This window comes from Erinaceus europaeus, chromosome 10 (assembly GCF_950295315.1).
Source record: "Erinaceus europaeus chromosome 10, mEriEur2.1, whole genome shotgun sequence".
Lineage (NCBI taxonomy): Eukaryota > Metazoa > Chordata > Mammalia > Eulipotyphla > Erinaceidae > Erinaceus > Erinaceus europaeus.
In genome coordinates this window covers 78,018,389-78,040,963 of record NC_080171.1, presented here as the reverse complement: position 1 = coordinate 78,040,963, position 22,575 = coordinate 78,018,389, and the positions used below count along the sequence as shown (strand labels likewise).

The 22,575-nt window shown below is 43.1% G+C and overlaps 1 protein-coding gene across 1 annotated transcript; it reads right to left on the bottom strand.

The window, feature by feature from the left end:
• Positions 1–1,825: 1,825 nt before the first annotated feature.
• On the bottom strand, positions 1,826–3,562 carry ISG15 (ISG15 ubiquitin like modifier). Its single transcript, XM_007525748.3, has 2 exons — positions 3,399–3,562; positions 1,826–2,422 (listed from the first exon to the last, which is right to left on the bottom strand). The coding sequence occupies exons 1-2, from the start codon at positions 3,399–3,401 to the stop codon at positions 1,931–1,933; spliced, it is 495 nt and encodes a 164-aa protein (XP_007525810.2). The 5' UTR covers positions 3,402–3,562; the 3' UTR covers positions 1,826–1,930.
• Positions 3,563–22,575: the final 19,013 nt, after the last annotated feature.

Genomic DNA, 22,575 nt, shown 5'->3' with positions numbered 1-22,575 from the left:
GAAAATGGTCCTCTTTTTCTTTCTCTTAGAAAAGTTGTCTTTGTGGGCCTGGGTGGTAGCACACCTGATAGAGCATACATGTTACAATGCTCAAGGACCTAGGCTCAAGCCCCTGGTCCTCACCTTCAAGTGAATGGTGAAGCAGTGCTGCAAGTGTCTCTCTGATTGATTAGTTCTGGTTTAAGGCAGTGCTGAGGATTGAATCTGGGACTTTTGCTGCCTCAGGCATGAAAGCCTTTTTGTATAACCATTATGCTATCTCCCACCCTTGTCTCTGTCTCTATCTTCCCCTTCCCTCTTGATTTCTCACTCTACCCATTCATTTTTTTTTTTTAAGGAAAAAAAAGTTATATTTACAACAGTGAGAATGTAACTACAATGCCTCACAGGGCCACTAATGGTGTGAGTGTGTGTGTATGTATAGTGGTGGGGGGGGGAGGGAGGGAGAAAAGCACTGCTCTCTGCCTTTTTTCCCCCTAAGAAGCTAGGGGAGAGAGAGAGAGAGAGAGAGAGAGAGAGAGAGAGAGAGAACCAGACATCACTCTGGTACATGTGCTGCTGGGGACTGAACTCAGAACCTCATGCTTGAAGGTCTAGTGCCTTAGCCACTGCACCACCTCCCGGACCACCTGCTCTCTGCCTTTTATGATTTCTTCTTCCTCCTCCTCCTTCCCCTTCTCCTCCTTTCTCTCTGCCTCCTCATCTGTCTTCTCTCTCTTAAAATTTATTATTAGACAGAGGAATTGAGAGGGTAGTGTAGATAGAGAGGGAAAGAGATAGGCACCGGCAGCTCTGCTTCAGCACTTGTGAAGCTATTCCATCTGCAGGTGGGGATGAAGAGCTTGAACCTGGGGGCTGGGTGGTGATGCACCTGGTTGAGCACATGGATTACAATGCGCAAGGACCCGGGTTTGAGCCCCCGGCCCACACCCACAGAGGGAAAGCTTTATGAGTGGTGAAGCAAGGCTGCAGGTATCTCTCTGTGTCTCTTCCTCTCTGTCACACCCCTCCCTCTTGATTTCTGGCTGTCTCTATCCATTAAATAAAGATAATAATAAATAAAATTAAAAATTAAAAAAAGAGCTTGAACGTGGGTCCTTATATAATGCTTATCAGGTGTACTACTGTTTGCCCCCCCACTTTTAAAAATGTTTTATTTATTTATTTTGTATAGAAACTGAGAGAATTGGGGGGGGAGGAAGGATAAAGGAGAGAGACAGAGAGATACCTGCAGCACTGCTTCACCACTCCTAAAGTTTCCTGCCTGCAGATGGGGACTGGGGGTTTGGGCCTGGGTCCTTGCACACTATAATGTGTGTTCTCTACCAAGTGTGCCACCACCTAGCCCCTGCTCTCTTTATATTTTTAACATGAAGGGGGCACAGAGAGATGATACTCACTGTGTTGGACACCTGCATTGCCACATCCAGATTCCAGTTCAGGTCCCACATGGGAAGGACTACATCACTGGAGAACAGCCCTGGTCACAGCAGTTTCTCTGTCTCTGTCTCTATCTCTCTCTGAATGAAAAACAGCAGCTCAGGAGCAGCAACTGAGGCCCAGCTCCACAAATTAATTAATAATGTAGTAACAAAGTTCTCACTTAAGCCACAAGGTCACTTTCCCAGCTCCAAGGAGGAATCACTGTTTTGAGCCTAATATGATTGTACCCCATAGCAACCCATGCTGGTGACAAGGATTGACCCTGACTTTTCACCCTCCCCCCCAATCTCCCCATCATCAGCAAAACAGACACCCCAGTTTGGATGAGGGGTGGGAAAGGGTTGGCTGGGTTGCAGAGACAGACAGTTAGCTTTTTTGCATTACATTAAAATATTTATTTGTTTATTAATGAAAGAGAAAGGCTGAAGAGAGAGAGCATATGCAATGTCAGGAATTGAACTTGGTACCCCAGGATTAAAAGTCCAAGTCAGGGCATGTGGTCTTGGCCTCCACGGAGATACAAGTTCATGTACACAGTGCTGTGGCTGGTGAGGCTGTACTCCCCCAGCAGCTGCTGGTCCTCAAGGGGCCGCCCCTGGAAGCTCAGCCAGAACTGGTCGGTGGGCACATGCTCCTGGCAGCTCACCTGCTGCTTCAGCTCCGCCACCTTCTGTGTCAGCCTGACCTCATAGAGGCTGCTCCGGCCCTTGTCGTTCCTCACCAGGATGCTCAAGGAGCCCTTGCAGTCTTCCACCACCAGCACCACCATGCTATTGGGCTGCACGCCCTGGCTGCTGAGGCTGGGGCCATCCTCCAGCACCCTGCTCTTCCCATTCTCCTTGAGGATTAGGCGCTGCTGGAAGGCGGGCACACTGGTGAGCTGGGCCAGGAGCTGCCTCAGCTCTTGCAGCTGCATGGACTCCGTCAGTGGCACCTCAAATGACTGGCCGGTCATCATCTTCACAGTCAGCGTCCTGCCCTGTGGCATCATCACACAGTCTGAGGCTGGCCCCCAACCCCAGGGACACCAGATGTGCTCCCTGCTCTCTGTCTCTTCCATAACCTGGAGACATTCCCCAGGTGCTGAAGTCACTCCAGGAGGTGTGGTGCCCCCCCTATACTGAGCCCAAGAGACCCCTGGGTTGGGCACTGTGCAGAAAGCACTTTCCAGGGGGATTGGGTAGTGGTGCATCTGGTAGAGCACACACATCACAGTGCTCAAGGACCCAGGTTCAAACCCCCACTCCCACCTGCTGAGGGGAAGCTTCACAAGTAGTGAAGCAGGTCTGCAGGTGTCTTTCTCTCTCCTTCTCAGTCTAACTTTCCACTCAATTTCTCTGTCTCTATTTACAAAACAACATATTATTATTATTATTATTATTATTTTTTTTTGCCTCCAGGGTTATCTTTGGGGCTTGGTTCTGGCATGAAGAATCCACTGCTCCTGGCGCCCCCCCCCCTTTTTCTGTTTTATTAGGACAGAGAAAGACACCTGCAGACCTGCTCCACCACTTGTGAAGTTACCTCCCTGCAGGTGGAGAGCCAATGGGGGGGATGTCGAACTAGAATCCTTGCTCTGGTCCTTACGCTTCACACCATGTGCGCTTAACCTAGTGTGCTACTGCCTGCCTCCCCTCAAATTCTTTTTAATTTATTTTTTATTACCTTTATTTAATTATTGGATAGAGACAGCCAGAAATCAAGAGGGAAGGGGATGATAGAGCAGACCTGCTTCACCACTGTGAAGATTTCCCTCTGCAGGTGGGGACCTGGGAGTCGAACCTGGATCCTCGCTCACTGAACATCACACCTTTTAAAATTCAGAGCCTGACACTGGAGGCCCTGTCCCTGACTCCCACGCATCCCCAGGTTTAGCAAGCTCTGAGCAGTTTGCCTGACTGGCTCACAGCAGGTCCTCCTGCCCACAGCAGGGCTCACCTGCCAAGCCCACTCACCATGGCTATGGTCTAGTGCGTTCTGTCTGCAGAAGGGTCTGCGGGAAGGATGCGGAAGGATGCGAATGCTGCTGCGTTCCTGTGGTTCTCACCTCCTCCAGCCTGTGGGCTCAGCCTTTTATGACCATCAGAGGGCGGGGCCCCACCGCCGCCTCTCCACTGGCTGCGCTCAGCTTCCCTTTCAGTTTCTTTTTCCCAAAGCGCGCCCCAGCCCAAGCGGCAGAAACAAAACTGAAGACTGGCAAGATAAGAAAGTCTGATGTCACAGCAGGTAACACAAACTCTGGCGGGGGGGGGGCGGGGGGGGCGGGAAGGGGAACAAGGGGCATTCAACCCCCCCCATAAGTTCAGCACGTGGATCTCTTACAGGATTCCCCAAAGTCAGGATTATTGAGCCTGATGGTAGAAACTTCCACTTTCCAATTCCCACCTAGCTACATTAGTCAGCTTGGAAAACGTTTCCCTGGGTAATTAATTGACATATGTGCGGACACCTACAACACCCAGTGTGCACCTGCTGCTGAGTGTGGTTTTAAAAGATTTGTTTGGGACAGGGGTAGATAGTATAATGGTTATGCAGACTTTCGTTCCTGAGACTCCAAAGTCCAAGATTCAACCCACTCCCACAACCACCACAGCCAGAGCTGGTAAAACAGGCTGTAGCGCAGCGGTTTAAGTGCTGGAGGCGCAAAGCGCAAGGACAGGCATAAGGGTCCCAGTTCGAGTCCCCCGCTCCTCACCTGCAGGGGCGTTGCTTCATAAGCGGTTAAGCTGGTCAACGACTGCCACCTCTCCAGATTCAAAGGAGGTCTCGATACTTTACATCAGGCTCAACCTGACGCTGTTGACTGGCTACGGAAGAAGGGCAAACGCTAGAAGAAGAAGAAGCCGGTCTGCAGGTGTCTTATCTTTCTCTCTCCCTCTCTGTCTTCCCCTCCTCTCTCCATATCTCTGTCCTATCCGACAATGACGACAACAATAATAACTAAAACAATAAAGCAACAAGGGCGGGAGTCGGGCAGTAGTGCAGTGGGTTAAGTGCAGGTGGCACAAAGCACAAGGACTGGCATAAAGATCCTGGTTCAAGCCCCCGGCTCCCTACCTGCAGGGGAGTCACTTCACAGATGGTGAAGCAGGTCTGCAGGTATCTATCTTTCTCTCCCTATCTCTGTCTTCCCCTCCTCTCTCCATTTCTCTTTGTCCTATCCAACAACGACAGCAATAACAACATCAGTGATGATAAACAAGGGTAACAGAAGGGAATAAATAAATAAAATATTTAAAAAACAAGGGCAACAAAAGGGAATAAATAAATACTTTAAAAATATGTTTGTTTTATCAGAAGAAATCAAAGCACCACTCTGTCACATGCAGTAGCAGACTGAGCCCTCATGTGTGTCAGGAAGGTTCTCCATCTGCTGATACTTCCTTAGCAGCTGGATTTTCTTTTTAATAAGTTCAGAAATAATAAAATAAATTTATTGATAAGAGAAAGACAGAAGGAGAGGGAGAGAGAGAGAACCAGAGCATCACTCTTACACATAGAATTCAGAGCCTCATACTTGAGAGTCCAGTGCCTTATCCACTACACCACCTAAGGAGAGAGGACCAGAGCATCACTCTAGCACATGTACTACCATCGAACAAACTCAGAATCTCATCCTTGAGAGTCCAAAGCTTCTACCATGTAGGTGCTCTCAAGTGGTGGCCCAGAGTTCGAATACAAGCCTTCCAACATGGTAAAGGATGCACTGTACTGAGTGAATCATCTTTCAATCCCTCTATCTAAATTTTTGCCTCTAAGGTTATTGCTGGGCTCAGTGCCTGCACTATGAATCCACTGCTCCTGAAGGCTATTTTTCCCCTTTTGTTTATAGTTATTATTATTGTTGTTGTTTGTTTTGATAGGACAGAGAGAAATCGAGAGAGGAAGGGAAGACGAGGGTCAGGAGAGAGAAAGATAGATACCTGCAGACCTGCTTCATTGCTGTGAAACGACCTCCTCCTGTAAGTAGGCAGCCGAGGGCTCAAACTGCTCTACTGTCCAACCCCCCCCCTCTTTCTTTACTTTTGTACTGGACCTTATACATGTGAACATGTGTTTAACCTTTAAGCTATTTATCCTTGTCTCCTTTACCCATTCTCACTTGGTTTTGATTTTTTTGCTTCCTTTTTTTTTAAAAAAAATAATTTATTTCTTTATTGGGGAATTAATGTTTTACATTCAACAGTAAATACAATAGTTTGTACATGCATAACATTCCCCAGATTCCCATTTAACAATACAACCCCCACTATGTCATTCATCATCTTTCATGCACCTGTATTCTCCCCACCCACCCACCCCAGAGTCTTTTACTTTGGTGTAATACTCCAATTTCATTTCAGGATCGACTTGTGTTTTCTTTTCTAATCTTGTTTTTCAACTTCGGCCTGAGAGTGAGATCATCCCATATTCATCCTTCTGATTCTTCTTTTTTTAGTTTTTTTTTTTTTTAATTAAGAAAGGATTAATTAACAAAACCATAGGGTAGGAGGGGTACAACTCCACACAATTCCCACCGCCCAATCTCCATATCCCACCCCCTCCCCCGATAGCTTTCCCATTCTCTATCCCTCTGGGAGCATGGACCCAGGGTCATTGTGGGTTGCAGAAGGTAGAAGGTCTGGCTTCTGTAATTGCTTCCCCGCTGAACATGGGCGTTGACTGGTCGGTCCATACTCCCAGTCTGCCTCTCTCTTTCCCTAGTAGGGTGGGTCTCTGGGGAAGCTGAGCTCCAGGACATATTCGTAGGGTCTTCAATCCAGGGAAGTCTGGCCGGCATCCTGATGACACCTGGAACCTGGTGTCTGAAAAGAGAGTTAACATACAAAGCCAAACAAATTGTTGAGCAATCATGGACCCAAAGCTTGGAAAAGTGGAGAGGAAGTATTAGGGAGGTACTCACTGCAAACTCTAGTGTACTTCTGCTTTCTTACTTTGGTGCCATACTCCAAACTCAGTCAATTTCTGCTTTGCGTTTCTACTTCTTTTTTTTTTTTTTTACATGCATAACATTCCCCAGATTCCCATTTAACAATACAACCCCCACTATTTCATTCATCATTTTTCATGGACCTGTATTCTCCCCACCCACCCCAGAGTCTTTTACTTTGGTGTAATACTCCAATTCCATTTCAGGTTCGACTTGTGTTTTCTTTTCTAATCTTGTTTTTCAACTTCGGCCTGAGAGTGAGATCATCCCGTATTCATCCTTCTGTTTCTGACTTATTTCACTCAACATGATTTTTTCAAGGTCCATCCAAGATCGGCTGAAAACGGTGAAGTCACCATTTTTTACAGCTGAGTAGTATTCCATTGTGTATATAGACCACAACTTGCTCAGCCACTCATCTGTTGTTGGACACCTGGGTTGCTTCCAGGTTTTGGCTATTACAAATTGTGCTGCCAAGAACATATGTGTACACAGATCTTTTTGGATGGATGCGTTGGGTTCCTTAGGATATATCCCCAGGAGGGGAATTGCAGGGTCATAGGGTAGGTCCATTTCTAGCCTTCTGAGAGTTCTCCAGACTGTTCTCCACAGAGGTTGGACCAATTGACATTCCCACCAGCAGTGCAGGAGGGTTCCTTTGACCCCACACCCTCTCCAGCATTTGCTGCTATTACCTTTTCTGATGTATGACATTCTCACAGGAGTGAAGTGATATCTCATTATTGTCTTGATTTGCATTTCTCTGACAATCAGAGACTTAGAGCATTTTTTCATGTGTTTCTCAGCCTTTTGGATCTCTTCTGTGGTCAATATTCTGTCCAAGTCCTCCCCCCCATTTTTGGATGGGGTTATTTGTTGTCTTGTTGTTGAGTCTGGCAAGCTCTTTATATATGTTGGTTATTAAACTCTTATCTGATGTATGGCATGTAAAGATCTTCTCCCATTCTGTGAGGGGTCTCTTGGTTTGGGTAGTGGTTTCTTTTGCTGTGAAGAAGCTTTTTAATTTGATGTAGTCCCATAGGTTTATACTTGCCTTAGTCTTCCTTGTAATTGGATTCCTTTCATTGAAAATGTCTTTAAAATTTATGCGGAAAAAAGTTCTGCCAATATTTCCCTCTAAGTATCTGATAGTTTCTGGTCTAACATCCAAGTCCTTGATCCACTTGGAATTTACTTTTGTATTTGGTGAAATACAGTGACTCAGTTTCATTCTTCTGCATGTTTCAACCCATTGTTTCCAACACCATTTGTTGAAGAGACTCTGCTTTCCCCATGTAATAGTCTGGGCACCTTTGTCAAAGATTAGATGTCCATACGTGTGGGGCCTCATTTCTGGGCTCTCAATTCTATTCCACTGGTCAGTGTGTCTGTTCATGTTCCAGTACCAAGCAGTTTTGATGACAATAGCCCTATAATATAGTTTGAGATCTGGGAGTGTGATGCCTCCGGTTCTGTTCTTTCTTCTCAAGATTGTTTTGGCAATTCTAAGTCTTTTCTGGTTCCAGATAAACATTTGTAGCATTTTTTCTATTTTCCTAAAAAATGTGCTTGGGATCTTGATGGGGATAGCATTAAATTTGTAGATGGCTCTGGGTAATATATTCATTTTGATGATGTTAATTCTTCCAACCCATGAACATGGAATATCTTTCCACTTCTTTGTGTCTTTTTAAATTTGAGTAGTGACTCATAATTTTCAGTATACAAGTCTTTCACTTCTTTGGTTAGGTTTAATCCTAGATATTTTATTGCTTTTGTTGCTATAGAAAAAGGAGTTGATTTCTGGATTTCAATTTCTTCTAGCTTAGTGTTTGCATAGAGGCATGCCACTGACTTTTGAATGTTAATTTTATAGCCTGACACATTACTGTATTGCCTGATGATTTTCAAAAGCTTCTTGCTGGATTCCTTAGGTTTTTCCATGTATACTATCATGTCATCTGCAAATAAGGAGAGTTTGACTTCTTCTTTTCCAATCTGTATGCCTTTAATTCCTTGCTCCTGCCTGATTGCTATGGCAAGAACTTCCAACACTATGTTGAATAGTAATGGTGATGGGGGCAGCCCTGTCAAGTACCTGATCTGAGGGGAAATGCTTCCACTTTTTCACCATTGAGTATGATGTTGGCTGTAGGTTTGCTATATATAGACTCCACTATCTTCAGGAATTTTCCATCTATTCCCATTTTTTGTAGTGTTTTGATCATAAAGGGATGTTGTATTTTGTCAAAGGCTTTCTCTGCATCTATTGATATGACCATGTGGTTTTTGGTCTTGCTTTTGTTGATGTGGTGGATCACATTGATTGATTTATGTATATTAAACCAACCTTGCATGCCTGGGATAAACCCCACTTGGTCATGATGAACAATCTTTTTGATATACTGCTGTATCCGGTTGGCTAGAATTTTGTTCAATATTTTCGCATCTATGTTCATCAGAGATATTGGTCTGTAGTTTTCTTTTTTGGTTGTGTCCCTGTCTGCTTTTGGTATCAGGGTGATGTTGGCTTCATAGAAGCTGGCAGGGAGTATTCCAGTGTCTTCAATCTTCTAGAAGACTTTTAAAAGTAGAGGTATTAGTTCTTCTTTGAAAGTTTTGTAGAATTCATTTGTAAAACCATCTGGTCCAGGACTTTTATTTTTGGGAAGATTTTTGATAACTGTTTCAATTTCATTAGCTGTGATGGGCCTGTTCATGTTATCCACTTCCTCTTTACTTAGTTTTGGAAGTTGGTAGGTATCTAGGAAATCATTCATTTCTTCCAGGTTCTCTAGCTTGGTGGCCTATAGTTGTTCATAGAAGCCTCGCATGATATGTTGAATTTCTGCAGTGTATGTTGTGATATCTCCTCTTTCTATCCGATTTATTTGGGTCTTCTCCCTTTTTTGTTTTGTGAGTCTGGCTAAAGGTTTGTCAATTTTGTTTACTCTTTCGAAGAACCAACATTTACTTTCGTTGATCTTTTGTATGGTTTTCCTATTCTCAATGTTATTTATTTCTGCCCTAACTTTAGTGATTTCTGTCCTTCTGGTTGCTTTAGGATTCCTTTGTTGTTCTTCTTCTAGGTCTTTAAGATGTGCAATCAGGCTGTTTATTTGTGCCTTTTCTTGTTTCCTAATGTGTGCTTGTATAGCTATGAACTTCCCTCTTAGGACTGCTTTAGCTGTGTCCCAAATATTTTGATAGCTTGTGTCTTCATTTTCATTGAACTCTCGTTTTGTGTCTTCATTTTGATTTCTTCCTTGATTTCCTCTTTGACCCAGAAGTTGTTAAGAAGTGTACTGTTGAGCTTCCACATTTTGGGACTGTTACTAATCTTTTGTTGATTGTTAAGTGTTAGTTTAATTCCACTGTGGTCTGAGAAGATGCTTGGGATGATTTCAGTGCTCTTGAATAGGCTGATGCTGTCTTTGTGGCCTAACATATGGTCTATCCTTGAGAATGATCCATGTGGATTTGAGTAAATGTGTATTCCAGTTTCTTGGGATGAATGACTCTGAAAATGTCCAATAGTTCTAGTTTATCTATCTCTTCATTTAGCTCCCTTATGTCTTTATTGATTTTCTGCCTGGATGATCTGTCAAGTTGAGAGAGTGGGGTGTTGAAGTCCCCTACTATGATTGTGTTACTGTTAATATATTGCTGTAGCTCTTTCAGTAGAAGTTTGATGTATTTAGATGGCTTCTCATTGGGTGCATAGATATTAATAATTGTTAAGTCCTCTTGATTGACTGATCCTCTGAGCATTAAGTTGTGTCCATTCCTATCTTTTTTAATCTTATCTATTTTAAAGTCTATCGTGTCAGATATGAGAATAGCTGTTCCTGCCCTTTTTTTGTGGGCCATTGGCTTGTATGATAGTTTTCCATCCTTTCACTTTAAGTCTGTGTTTGTCTTGTTGGGTTAGGTCAGTTTCCTGTAGACAACATATTGTTGGGTTGTGTTTTCTGATCCATCTTCCTACTCTGTGTCTTTTAATAGTTGAATTCAGGCCATTGACATTTATTGATATCAAAGATTGAAGATATTTTAACGCCATTCTTGTAGAGTTTTAGAGTGTTTTGATATATGTCCTATTTGTGGTGGTCTGGTTGTTTATAGGAGACCTTTCAGAACTTCTTTCAGGGCAGGCTTGGTGATGGTTGATTCCTTCAACTGTTGCTTGTCTGAGAAGGTTTTGATGCTTCCATCTAGTCTGAATGACAGTCTAGCAGGATATAGTATTTTTGGCTGAAAGCCTTTCTCATTGAGCACTCCATAGATATCTTGCCATTCTCTTCTGGCCTGTAGTGTTTGTATGGAGAAGTCTGCTGCTAATCTTATGGGTTTTCCTTTGTAGGTGACTCTTTGTTTTTCTCTTGCAGCCTTCAGGATCCTTTCTTTATCCTTATTCCTTTCCATTCTAAGTATGACATGTCTTGGTGTCTTTAGGTCTGGGTTAATTCTGTTTGGGACCCTCTGGGCTTCTTGAATCTTTATGTCTTTGGTGTTGTCTAGACTAGAGAAATTTTCAGCTATTATGGCCTGGAGAATGCTTTCTTCCTCTCCTTCTCTTTCTTCCTCTGGTAAGCCAATAATGCGTATATTGTTTCTTTTGAAGTCATCCCATAGGACTCTGTTGTTGTTTTCAGCATCTCTTAATCTCTTTTTTGAGATCTCTTACTTCTTTTTTAGTTGTCTCTAATTCATCCTCAATCTTGCTAATTCTGTCTTCAGCCTCATAGATTCTATTCTCTCTGCCCTCTACTGCTTTCTGGAATTCATCTATTTTGTTGCCCTGCTCTGATACTGTTTTAGCTTGTTCAGCTAGTTGTATTCTTAGCTCAGCGATTTCAGCTTTCAGCTCTCTAATAACCATGAGATAATTAGAATTTTCTTCCATATTCTCATTTGTTGTTCCTGCATTTCTGATTACAATTTTTTCAAATTCTTTACTCACTCCTGTGATTATTTCCTTAGCTAATGTTTGGATGCTGAACTCGTTGTTTTGTGCTTCACCCTCTGGAGGACTTTTAGCTGGACTCTTGTCCTGGTTCGAGTCTCCAATATTTTTTCTTGTTGTTTTAACCATTTTATATATTATGTTATGAGTTCCCTTTATCAGTAGTTTTCAAATTATTGATCACTATTGCCTGGATTGACTTGTGTCTAAGTAATTTAATTAAAGGGTTTACCGTGGTGGAAGTTAACCGTTTTTTCAATCCCTGAGTTGGAGCTCAGTGGTGTAAAAGCCTCTTTTTTTTTTTCTTCCCTGTAGGCTATGGGAGCCTGAGGGCTTTTAAACTATCAATAGGCTTCTTAGCTTAATCACTGACTCCTGACCAAGAGATAAAGCAGGGTGTGGCAGAGATAATGCAGTGGTTATGCAAAGAGACTTTCACAGCCCCTCAGCTATGCCACCGAGGTATAGGTCTTCTCCTGAGTTTCCCAGTTAGATCTCTGTCCGCTGGTGTCCCTCCATGTTGCTGCTCCAGATTCTGAGGGTAGTAGCAATGGAGACTCAGAGTTGCACTTGGTGAGTCTCTGGGGAGTCCTTTCCTCCCTTCAGCTGTCCCCTTGTTGTGGAGCAGACTGGAGGTGGTGTCTCCACTGATAAACTGTTGAACTGTTAGCAGTCACTTAATCTCTCCTTAGGCCCCTCTCTCCTCTCTGTCACCAGCCACGCGTGTTTGTACTCATGGGTGATTTACTGGGTTCCTGTGGTCATTCTAGTCCTGTCTTGTTTCGGTCCAGGTGGTCTCCTTTGGTATTCCTAGTTTGGTATTCTCCAGGAGAGGAGAGGAGAGGAGAGGAGAGGAGAGGAGAGGAGAGGAGAGGAGAGGAGAGGAGAGAAAGCGATCTGCTGCTCATAGCTCCGCCTCCAGAAGTCCTGTCCCTTTTTTCTTTTTTTTATTATAAATATTTATTTATTTCCTTTTTGTTGCCCTTGTTTTTATTGTTGTAGCTATTATTGATATCGTCGTTGTTGGATAGGACAGAGAGAAATGGAGAGAGGAGGGGAAGACCGAGAGGGGGAGAGAAAGATAGACACCTGCAGACCTGCTTCACCACCTGTGAAACGACCCCCCCTGCAGGTGGGGAGCCGGGGCCTCGAATCAGGATCCTAATGCCAGTCCTTGCACTTTGCACCACATGCGCTTAAGATGCTGTGCTACTGCCAGAACCCCCAAAATAATTTTTTAATAAAGAAAAATACAAAGGTTGACTTTTTAAGTTCTACAACATTTTTCAATGCTTTTTTTGTTTTTGTTTTTCCTTTCTTGGAGGGTTAATGTTTTACATTTGACAGTAAATACAATAGTTTTTACATGTACATTTCTCAGTTTTCCACATAACAGTAAAACCCCCACTATGTCCTCTGTCATCCTTTTCAGGACCTGTACTCTCCCCCCACCTCCACCCCAGAGTCTTTTACTTCGGTGCAATACACCAACTCTAGTCTAGGTTCTGCTTAGTGTTTTCTCTTCTCATCTTGTTTTTTCAACTTCTGCCTGTGATGAGATCATCCCATACTCACCCTTCTGTTTCTCTCTCTCTCTCTTTTTAATTTCTTTATTGGGGGATTAATGTTTTACAGTTGACAGTAAATACAATAGTTTGTACATGCATAACATTTCTCAGTTTTCCGCATAACAATACAACCCCCACACCACCAATATGTCCTGGAGCTCCAATTCCCCAGAGCCCCACCCTACTAGGGAAAGAGAGAGGCAGGCTGGGAGTATGGATCCACCTGTCAACACCCATGTTCATCAGGGAAGCAATTACAGAAGCCAGATCTTCCACCTTCTGCATCCCACAATGACTTTGGATCCATACTCCCAGAGGGTTAAGGAATAGGAAAGCTATCAGGGAAGGGGATGGGATATGGGGTTCTGGTGGTGGGAATTGTGTGGAGGTGTACTCCTTTTATCCTATGGTTTTGTCAGTTCTTCCTTTTTGTAAATAAAAATAAATAAATAAATAAATAAATACAACCCCCACTAGGTGCTCTGTCATCCTTTTCCAGGACTTGAACTCCCCCCGCCACCCCCCACACACAGCAGAATCTTTCACTTTGGTGCAGTACACCAGCTCCAGTTCAGGTTCTACTTGTGTTTTCTCTTCTGATCTTGTTTTTAAACTTCTGCCTGACAGTGAGCTTATCCCATATTCATTCTTCTGTTTCTCACTTATTTCACTTAACATGATTTCTTCAAGTGCCATCCAAGATGAGGTTCTTCTTCTTCTTCTAGCATTTGCCAACAAGATGAGGTGAAGAAGGTGAAATCATCATTTTAAATAGCTGAGTAGTATTCCATTGTGTATATAGATCATAACTTTCTCAGCCACTCATCTGTTGTTGGACACCTAGGTAGCTTCCAGATTTTGGCTATTATAAATTGTGCTGCTATGAACATAGGTGTACACACATCTTTTTGGATGGGTGTATTGGGTTCCTTAGGTTATATTCCCAGGAGAAGAATTGCAGGGTGATAGGGTAGGTTCATTTCTTTTTTTTTTTTTTCTTTTTCTAATTTTTTAATATTTATTCCTTTTTGTTGCCCTTGTTTTTTTTGTTATAGTTATTATTGTTGTTATTGATGTCACTGTTGGATAGGACAGAGAGAGAAATGGAGAGAGGAGGGGAAGACAGAGAGGGAGAGAGAAAGACAGACACCAGTAGACCTGCTTCACCGCTTGTCAAGCGACTCCCCTGCAGTGAGGGAGGTGGGGACTCAAACGGGGATCCTTATGCCGGTCCTTGTGTGTTGGTATGTTTCATTTTGGTTTGGCCCTTGCTAGTTTCGTGGGCCCTCTTTCTCCCCGCCCCCTATGCTAAGTAGTTGGAGAGTTCTTGGCATGGCCAAAGAGAAAGATGCTGGTGGTTAGTTTAAGGGTCTCTCTCTGCTGCCAGAGGAGAAAGACAGGAGAGCACATGTTTGCCCACTCATGAATTGTTGGGTAGTATGCCAGCTCCCCCTGGCTTCTGCTTAACCAAGCACTGGTATGCCTGTATAGGGATTGGTTTGATCCCATTCAAAGCAGTCTATTTACATGGTTTGATCCCATTCAAAGCGGTCTATTTACATAAATCACTTTTACATTTACATAAAGCACCACACTCCCTCCAGGGCATTAGTGGTTCAGTGGTAGAATTCTCGCCTGCTCCACCCCCTCTCCTTGTCACACCCTGATTTTCACCAGTCACTTTTCTCTCCACCCTCTCTACATCACATCCTGTTTACACCCTACTTGGAAAGTATTTAAAAACAACATTGTTCGTTTTAGTTAGTTGGTAGTTGTGTTAGTTTTAGTCTAGCTTGGCTTAGATTGCGCTGCATCCTGCATGAATAAAGAGATACTGCGTACAACCCAGCCATGAGTCCCGGGTTGTCTGTCTCCTCTCGTGAAGCCAGCCCGTCGAAAACAACGGTGAATAAAGCTTCTCTGCCCAGCCGTGTATCTCTGGTCGTCTCTGTCTGCCACCGCGAAGCTAGCCCGGCCAGCTGGAGCCCCCGAACCTTAACGACACTTGTGCTTTGTGCCACACTTAACCCGCTGCACTACCGCCCAGTTCCTGGGTAGGTTCATTTCTATCCTTCTGAGAGTTCTCCAGACTGCTCTCCACAGGGGTTGGACCAATTTACATTCCCACCAGCAGTTCAGGAGGGTTCCTTTGACCCCACAACCTCTCCAGCATTTATTGCTGCTACCTTTTCTGATGTATGACATCTCACAGGAGTGAAGTGGTATCTCATTGTTGTCTATATTTGCATTTTGCTGGCAAAGACTTGGAACATTTTTTCACGTGTTTCTCGGCCTTTTGGATCTCTTCTGTGGTAAATATTCCATCCATGACCTCTCCCCATTTTTGGATGGGGTCATTTGTTTTATTGTTGTTGAGTTTGGCAAGCTCTTTATATAGTTTGGTTATTAAACTCTTGTCTGATGTATGGCATGTAAAGATCTTCTTTCACTCTATGAGGGGTACTTTGTTTTGAGTATTGGTTTCTTTTGCTATGCAGAAGCTTTTTTTTTTTTTTTTAATTTATTGGAGGATTAATGTTTTACATTCAACAGTAAATACAACAGTTTGTACATGCATAATATTTCTTAGTTTCCCACATAACAATACAACCCCCACTATGTTCTCTGTCATCCTTTTTGGATCTGTACTCTCTCCCACAACCCACCCCAAAGTCTTTTACTTTGGTGAAGTACACCAAAACTTTTTTTAAAAAAATATTTTATTTATTTATTAATAAGAAACATAGGAGGAAAGAGAAAGAACCAGGCATCACCTTGGTACATGTGCTGCCGGGGATTGAACTTAGGCCCTCATGCTTAAGAGTCCGATGCTTTCTTTATCCACTGTGCCACCTCCTGGACCACACACCAAAACTTTTTAATTTGATGTATTCCCATTGGTTTATTCTTGCCTTAGTCTTTGTAATTGGATTTATTTCATTGGAGATGTCTTAAAAATTTACACAGAAAAGAGTTCTGCCAATATTTTCCTCAAAAGTATCTGATAGTTTCTGGTCTAACATCAAAGTCCTTGATCCACTTGGAATTTACTTTTGTGTTTGGTGAAATATAGTGGCTCAGTTTCATTCTTCTGCATGTTTCAACTCAATTTTTCCAACATTGTCCAACATCAGAGAAGGCAGCACCAATAAATGCTGCAGAGGTTGGGGGGACAAAGGAATCCTCCTGCACTGCTGGTGGGAATGTAAATTAGTACAGCTCCTGTGGAGAGCAGTCTGGAGAACTCTCAGAAGGCTAGAAGTGGGTCTACCTTATAACCTTGCAATTCCTCTCCTGGGAATATATCCTAAGGAACCCGACACATCTATCCAAACAGATTTGTGTACACCTATGTTCATAGCAGCATGTTTTGTAATAGCCAAAACCTGGAAGTAACCCAGGTGTCCAACAACAGATGAGTGGCTGAGAAAGTTATGATCTATATACACAATGGAATACTACTCAGCTATTAAAAGTGGTGAATTCACCTTCTTCACCCCATCTTGGATGGTGCTTGAAGGAATCATATTAAGTGAGATCAGTCAGAAACAAAAGGGTAAGGGGGCCGGGTGGTGGCACACCTGGTTGAGCACACATGTTACAATGCACAAGGACTCAGGTTCGAGCCCCCAGTCCCCACCTACAGGGGGAAAGCTTTGCAAGCAGTGAAGCAGGTTTGCAGGTGTCTCTCTGTCTCTCTCCCTCTCTATCACCCCCTTTCCTTTCAATTTCTGGCTGTCTCTATCCAATAAATAAATAAAGATAATAAAAAAAATTTTAATTTGATTGAGCACACGTGTTACAGTGCGCAAGGACCCAGGTTCAAACCCCCAGTCCCCACCTGTAGGGGAAAGCTTCACGAGTGGTGAAGCAGGGCTGTAGGTATCTCTCTGTCTCTCTCCCTCTTTATCTTCCCATCTCGATTTTTGACTGTTTCTATCCAAAAAAATAAAGATAAAAAAAATTAAAAAGAGGAAGAAAAGAAAAAAGGAAGGAAGGAAGGAAGGAAGGAAGGAAGGAGGAGAAAGGGGGGGCCCATTGGTGAGTGAGCGCACATGTTAATATGTGCAAGGACCTGGGCTCAAGCCTCCAGTCCCCACCTGTTGGGAGGAAGGTTTACAAATGATGAAGCATTGCTGCAGGTGTCTCTCTGTCTCCCTCCCTCTCTATCTCCTCATTCCCTCTGAATTTCTGGCAGTTTCTATCCAATAAGTTAAAAAATAAAATAAAAATAAAATTTTAAAAAAGAGAGCAAGAGAGAGGGCTAGGGAGACAGCATAGTGGTTATGCAAAGATACCTTTTTTTAATTTTTATTTTACCAGAGCACTGATCAGCTTTGGCTTATGGTGGTGCAGGGGATTGAACCTGGGACTTCAGAGTATCAGGCTTGAGAGTCTCCTTGCATAACCATTATGCTGTTTACCCCTGCCAGAAGACTGTTTTTTTTTTTTTAAATTATCTTTATTTATTGGGTACAGACAGCCAGAAATTGAGAGAAAGGGGAAGGTAGATAGATAGGTAGATAGAGAGACAGAGAGACACCTGCAGCACTGCTTCACCACTTGTGAAGCTTTCCCCTTGCAGGTAGGGAATGAGGCCTTGAACCTGGGTCTTTGCATATTGTAACATGGGCACTCAATCTGGTACACCACCACCTGGCCCTCTGCCCTTCTGTGTTTGAGGCTCTAAGGTCCCTGGGTCGATTCCCAGCATCATCATAAGGCATAGTTGAGCATTGCTCTATCTATTGATTGATCTATATCTGTCTTTCATAAAAAATAAATAAATGGGAGTTGGGCGGTAGCATAGTGGGTTAAGCTCAAGGACTGCCTAAGGATCTGGTTTGAGCCCCTGGCTCCCTACCTGCAGGGGAGTCACTTCACAGGCGGTGAGGCAGGTCTGCAGGTGTCTGTCTTTCTCTCCTCTCTGTCTTCCCCTCCTCTCTCCATTTCTCTCTGTCCTATTTAACAACAACGACATCAATAACAATAACTACAACAACAATAAAAAACAAGGGCAACAAGAGGGAAAGTAAATAAATAAATTAATTAAATAAATAAACTATTTTTTAAAAGAGGGAAAGGAAGGGAGGGAGGGAGGGAGGGAGGGAGGGAGGGGTGAGGGAGATAGCATAATGGTTATGCAAAAACACTTTCATGCCTGAGCCTCCAAAGTCCCAGAACTGAACAGTGTTCTGATAAACAAGCAAACAAACAACTAAATAAGAGGGTGGAAGAAAGGAAGGGATAAAGAAAGGGGGTGGGAAGGCACTGGCACACCTGGTTAAGTGTATACATTACCATGACAAGGACCCAGGCTCAAAGCCTCCCTCCTCACTTCCCACCTTCAGGGGGGATGCTTCATAAACGATGAAACAGGTCTTCAGGTATCTATGTTTCTCTTTCCCTCTCTGCCTTCCATTCCCTTCTCAATTTCTCTGTCCTATCAAATAAAATAGAACAAAGAAGAAAAAGGAAAAAATGTCTACCAAGAGTGGTGAATTCATAGTGTTTGCACTGAACCCCAGGGATAACAGTGGTGACAAAAAAAAAAGTGAGACAGAGAAAAAGAAAGAGGAAGGAAGGATGGGGAAAGGGAAGGGAAGGGAAGGGAAGGGAAGGGAAGGGAAGGGAAGGGAAGGGAAGGGAAGGGAAAGGAAAGGGAAGGGAGGGGAAAGGAAAGGGAAGGGAGGGGAGGGAGGGGAGGGGAGGGAAAAAAAGAAAATGGGCAGATGAGATAGGATGGTTATACAAACACCATTCATGCCCAAGGCTCTGAGGTCCCAAGTTCAATTCCTCATCCACTATAAGTCAGAGATGAACAGTACTCTGATGGAAAAACAAAAAAGGAAAGAGAGAGAGAGAGAGAGAGAGAGAGAGAGAGAGAGAGAAGGAAGAGGTGGTCCACGAGGTGGCATACTGGATAGAGCATGACTCTTAAGCATGAGGTCCCGAGTTTAACCCCTGGCAGCGCATGTACTAGAGTGAAGTCTGTTTCTTTCTTTCTCTCTACTCCTATCTTTCTCATTAATAATTTTTTAAACAGTCAATGTTCCTGAATTTATTTAAAAAAATAAAGAGGAAAGGAGTGTTCAAACAAATACTTGTACTTGCAGCACTATTTATAATAGGCCAGTAGTGGGACAGTGAGAACAAAGGAAATATAGTGATGAATACATGAACAAAATGTGATAGAGACAGTGAAATTAGTACTGAGCCATAAAAAGAATGAGTCTTCGGGTGGGGGAGATAGCATAATGGTTACACAAAGAAACTCTTTTGCCTGAGGCTCCAAAATCCTAGGTTCAATCTCCAGAACCATTATAAAAGAGAGATGAGCAGTGCTCTGGTAATAAATAAATAAATAAATAAATAAATAAATGAATAAAATGAGTCTCTGACATATGCTACAAAGCCCGCAGACCTTGAGAATATTACTTGGAGAGAAGCCAGGCACAAAAGGTCATGTATTGCTATCTTTATACAAAATATACAGAACAAGCACAACCACAGATAGAATCTATTCAACAGATTGCCTCTTGCCTGGTGGTGGCGCTGGGGGAAGGGGCAGAAGGGGCAGCTGCTCTGTGGCTCTCAGGCTTTCTTTGAGGATGATAAAGATGCCTTAGAGCAATAATGGTTAGAGGGCAGTGGTGACAGCATTGTAAATATATGATGAGTCACTGAATCGTTCTCTTGAAATGATTGTGTACCATACTTTCACCTCCACCAAAACCAAAACAGAAAAAAAACCTCACATTACTCTTACCTGTTTATAATCTGCTTTCTTCGTGAAAGTACATCAACATTTTAATGGACATCTGTACATTACTTGTTGTAATGACTGTACTCCTTATTTAAGTTGCTTCCAAATGCTTGCTTTCACAAATGTGAGCATAGCTGGGATGGGGGTGGGGATTTAACAAATAAATAGCTACAGGTAAAGTTGAGTAGGGCCAAGGAGATAGCACAGTGGTTCTACAAAAGACGTTAGTATCTATATGATACTCTGAGGTACCACCATAAATCAGAGCTGAGAAGTACTCTACTGGAAGAAATAATAAAATAGAAAAAACAAAATGGGGCAGGAGAGATAACATAATGGTTATGCAAAAAGACTCATGTCTGAGGCTCCTAGGCCTGAAGTTCAATCCCCTACACCACCATAAGTCAGAGTTGAGCAGTGCTCTGGTAAGAAAAACTAAACAAGAAGAAAAGGAAAGAGAAAAAACAAAAAGTGCAAATGTGAATCTTGACCTTTTTCTCTGCTTTCCAAGTTCCCACAGGGCAACAAAATTGCTACTGTAAAACCAAATAAACAGGTTTTAATAATTTTTAAATGTATTTATTTTAAAACATTCAACAGGGCACTGCTCAGCTCTGGCTCATAGGGGTGCTAGGATGGAACTTTGGACCGCTGGTGTCTCAGGCATGAAAGTTTCTTACATAGGCCTAGAAGAGAGCATAAGGGTTCTAAATTTTTTTTTTTTCCTCCAGGGTTATTGCTGGGGCTTAGTGCTCTGCTCCTGGAGGGCATTTTCCCCATTTGTGTTGCCCTTGTTGTTGTTATAGCTGTTGTTGCTGTTGGATAGGACAGAGAGAAATCAAGAGAGGAGGGGAAGACAGAGAAGGGGAGAGAAAGATAGACACCTGCAGACTTGCTTCACTACTTGTGAAGCGATGCCCCTGCAGGTAGGGAGCCAGGAGTTCAAACTGGAATCTTTGTGCCCATCCTTGAGCTTTGCACCACGTGCACTTAAGCCACTGCACTACCGTCCGGCCACCCCTAAAAATTTTTTTAGGACTGAGGTTCCAAAGCCCCAGGTTCAATCCCCAGAACCAACATAAGCCAGAGCTGAGCAGTGCTCTGGGAAATTAAAAAAAAAAAAAAAAAGGACTGTCTTTTGCAAAACCATTATGTTATCTTCCATGTCAGGTATTTTATTTATTTATTTAGTTAGTTAACCAGAGCACTGATCAGCAGTCTACTCTGACATGTGTGGTGCCAGGGATTGAACCTGGGGCCTCACACATGCAAGGCCTGTGCTCTGCTGAGCCATCTGCCTGGCCCCTTCAGTCTATATCTTGACTCATTTCTTGCATAAATATTATTGGGATTGTTAAAAAAGAAAGAAAGAAAAGACTCACAAACACATATTGAAACAAAGACTACAGAATGTGAAACTCCTCCCCAACTACTTCCTTATTATTATTGCACATAGTTTATATGCCTCCTAGCGATGCCTCCTTTTTGTTCCTCCCTCCTCCATCTCCACTTCCCTCTGCTTCTTCTTTCAAAATTTCATTCATTAGCATGAGAGAAATGGGGAAGAGAGGAGAACCCTGGCACAGGGTAGTCTGGGGAGAAGGAGTAGAAGTGTCATTTCAGTGGCCCAGCACATGTTACAGTGGATAAGGTGTTGAACTATCAAGTATGAGGTTCTGAGTTCAATCTCCAGCATTGAATGGACCAGAGAAATGCTATGGGTGTTCTTGTCTCTCTCACATTAATAAATAATTTTTTTTTTTTTTTTTTTTTTACCAAAGCACTGCTCAGCTCTGGTTTATGGTGGTACAGGGGGGAAGGGGTGTTGAACCTGGGAATTCGGAGCCTCAGGCGTGAGAGTATTTTTGCATAACCATTATGCTATCTACCCCCAATAAATAAGTCTTGTAATTTAATTTTAAATATTTATTTATTTAAATATTTATTTATAATTTTATTAATATTTATTTAAATATTTATTTATTAATATTTATTTATAAATATTTATTTATCACTTAAATATTTATTATTTATAAATAAATATTTTTATTTAATTATTAAATGTTTATTATTTATTTGTTGCCCTTTACTGTTGTTGTTATTGTTGATGTTATCATTGTTATTATTATCATTGTTGGATAGGACAGAGAGAAATGGAGAGAGGAGGGGAAGACAGAGAGGGGGAGAGAAAGAGAGACACCTACAGACCTGCTTCATCACCAGTGAAGCAACTCCTCTGCAGGTGGGGAGCCCGGGGCTCGAACCAGGATCCTTACGCCAGTCCTTGTGCTTTGCACCACGTGTGCTTAATCTGCTGCGCTAACACCCGACTCCCAATTTAATTTTTTAGAAAAGTCATTTTGTTGGAAGGGACATTTAAGGACCTGTTTTTTCAGGCGTAGCCCCAGCACTAGCCCCCCCAAGGTGGCATGTCCAGCCCAGCTGTTGCAGGCTGATGGGTCATGACCCAGAGGTCCATGCTGTCCAGTGAATCCTCCCCATGCTATTCCTGTGAGAACACTACAAACATGGGCTTCTGGTTTTTCTTCTCAATTTCACTTCTTCTCTACTGAATCCTGACTTCTGGAGCAGCTCAGGAAGCTTCTAGAAACAGCGCCCTCTTGCTGGGCCCAGCTGACTCTCAGCTGAGCAAGTTGGGCTGGGCCGCAGTCGATTGGGAGGGGTGGAAGGGAGCTTTATGACTCTATCACAGGACCTGACCTCACAGACAAAGTCTCACTACCCAGATGTTTCTTCCAGAGCAGGTCTTGCCTCCCTCTCCTCTCCTCTCCTCTCCTCTCCTCTCCTCTCCTCTCCTCTCCTCTCCTCTCCTCTCCTCTCCTCTCCTCTCCTCTCCTCTCCTCTCCTCTCTCTCCCCTCCCCTCCCCTCCCCTCCCCTCCT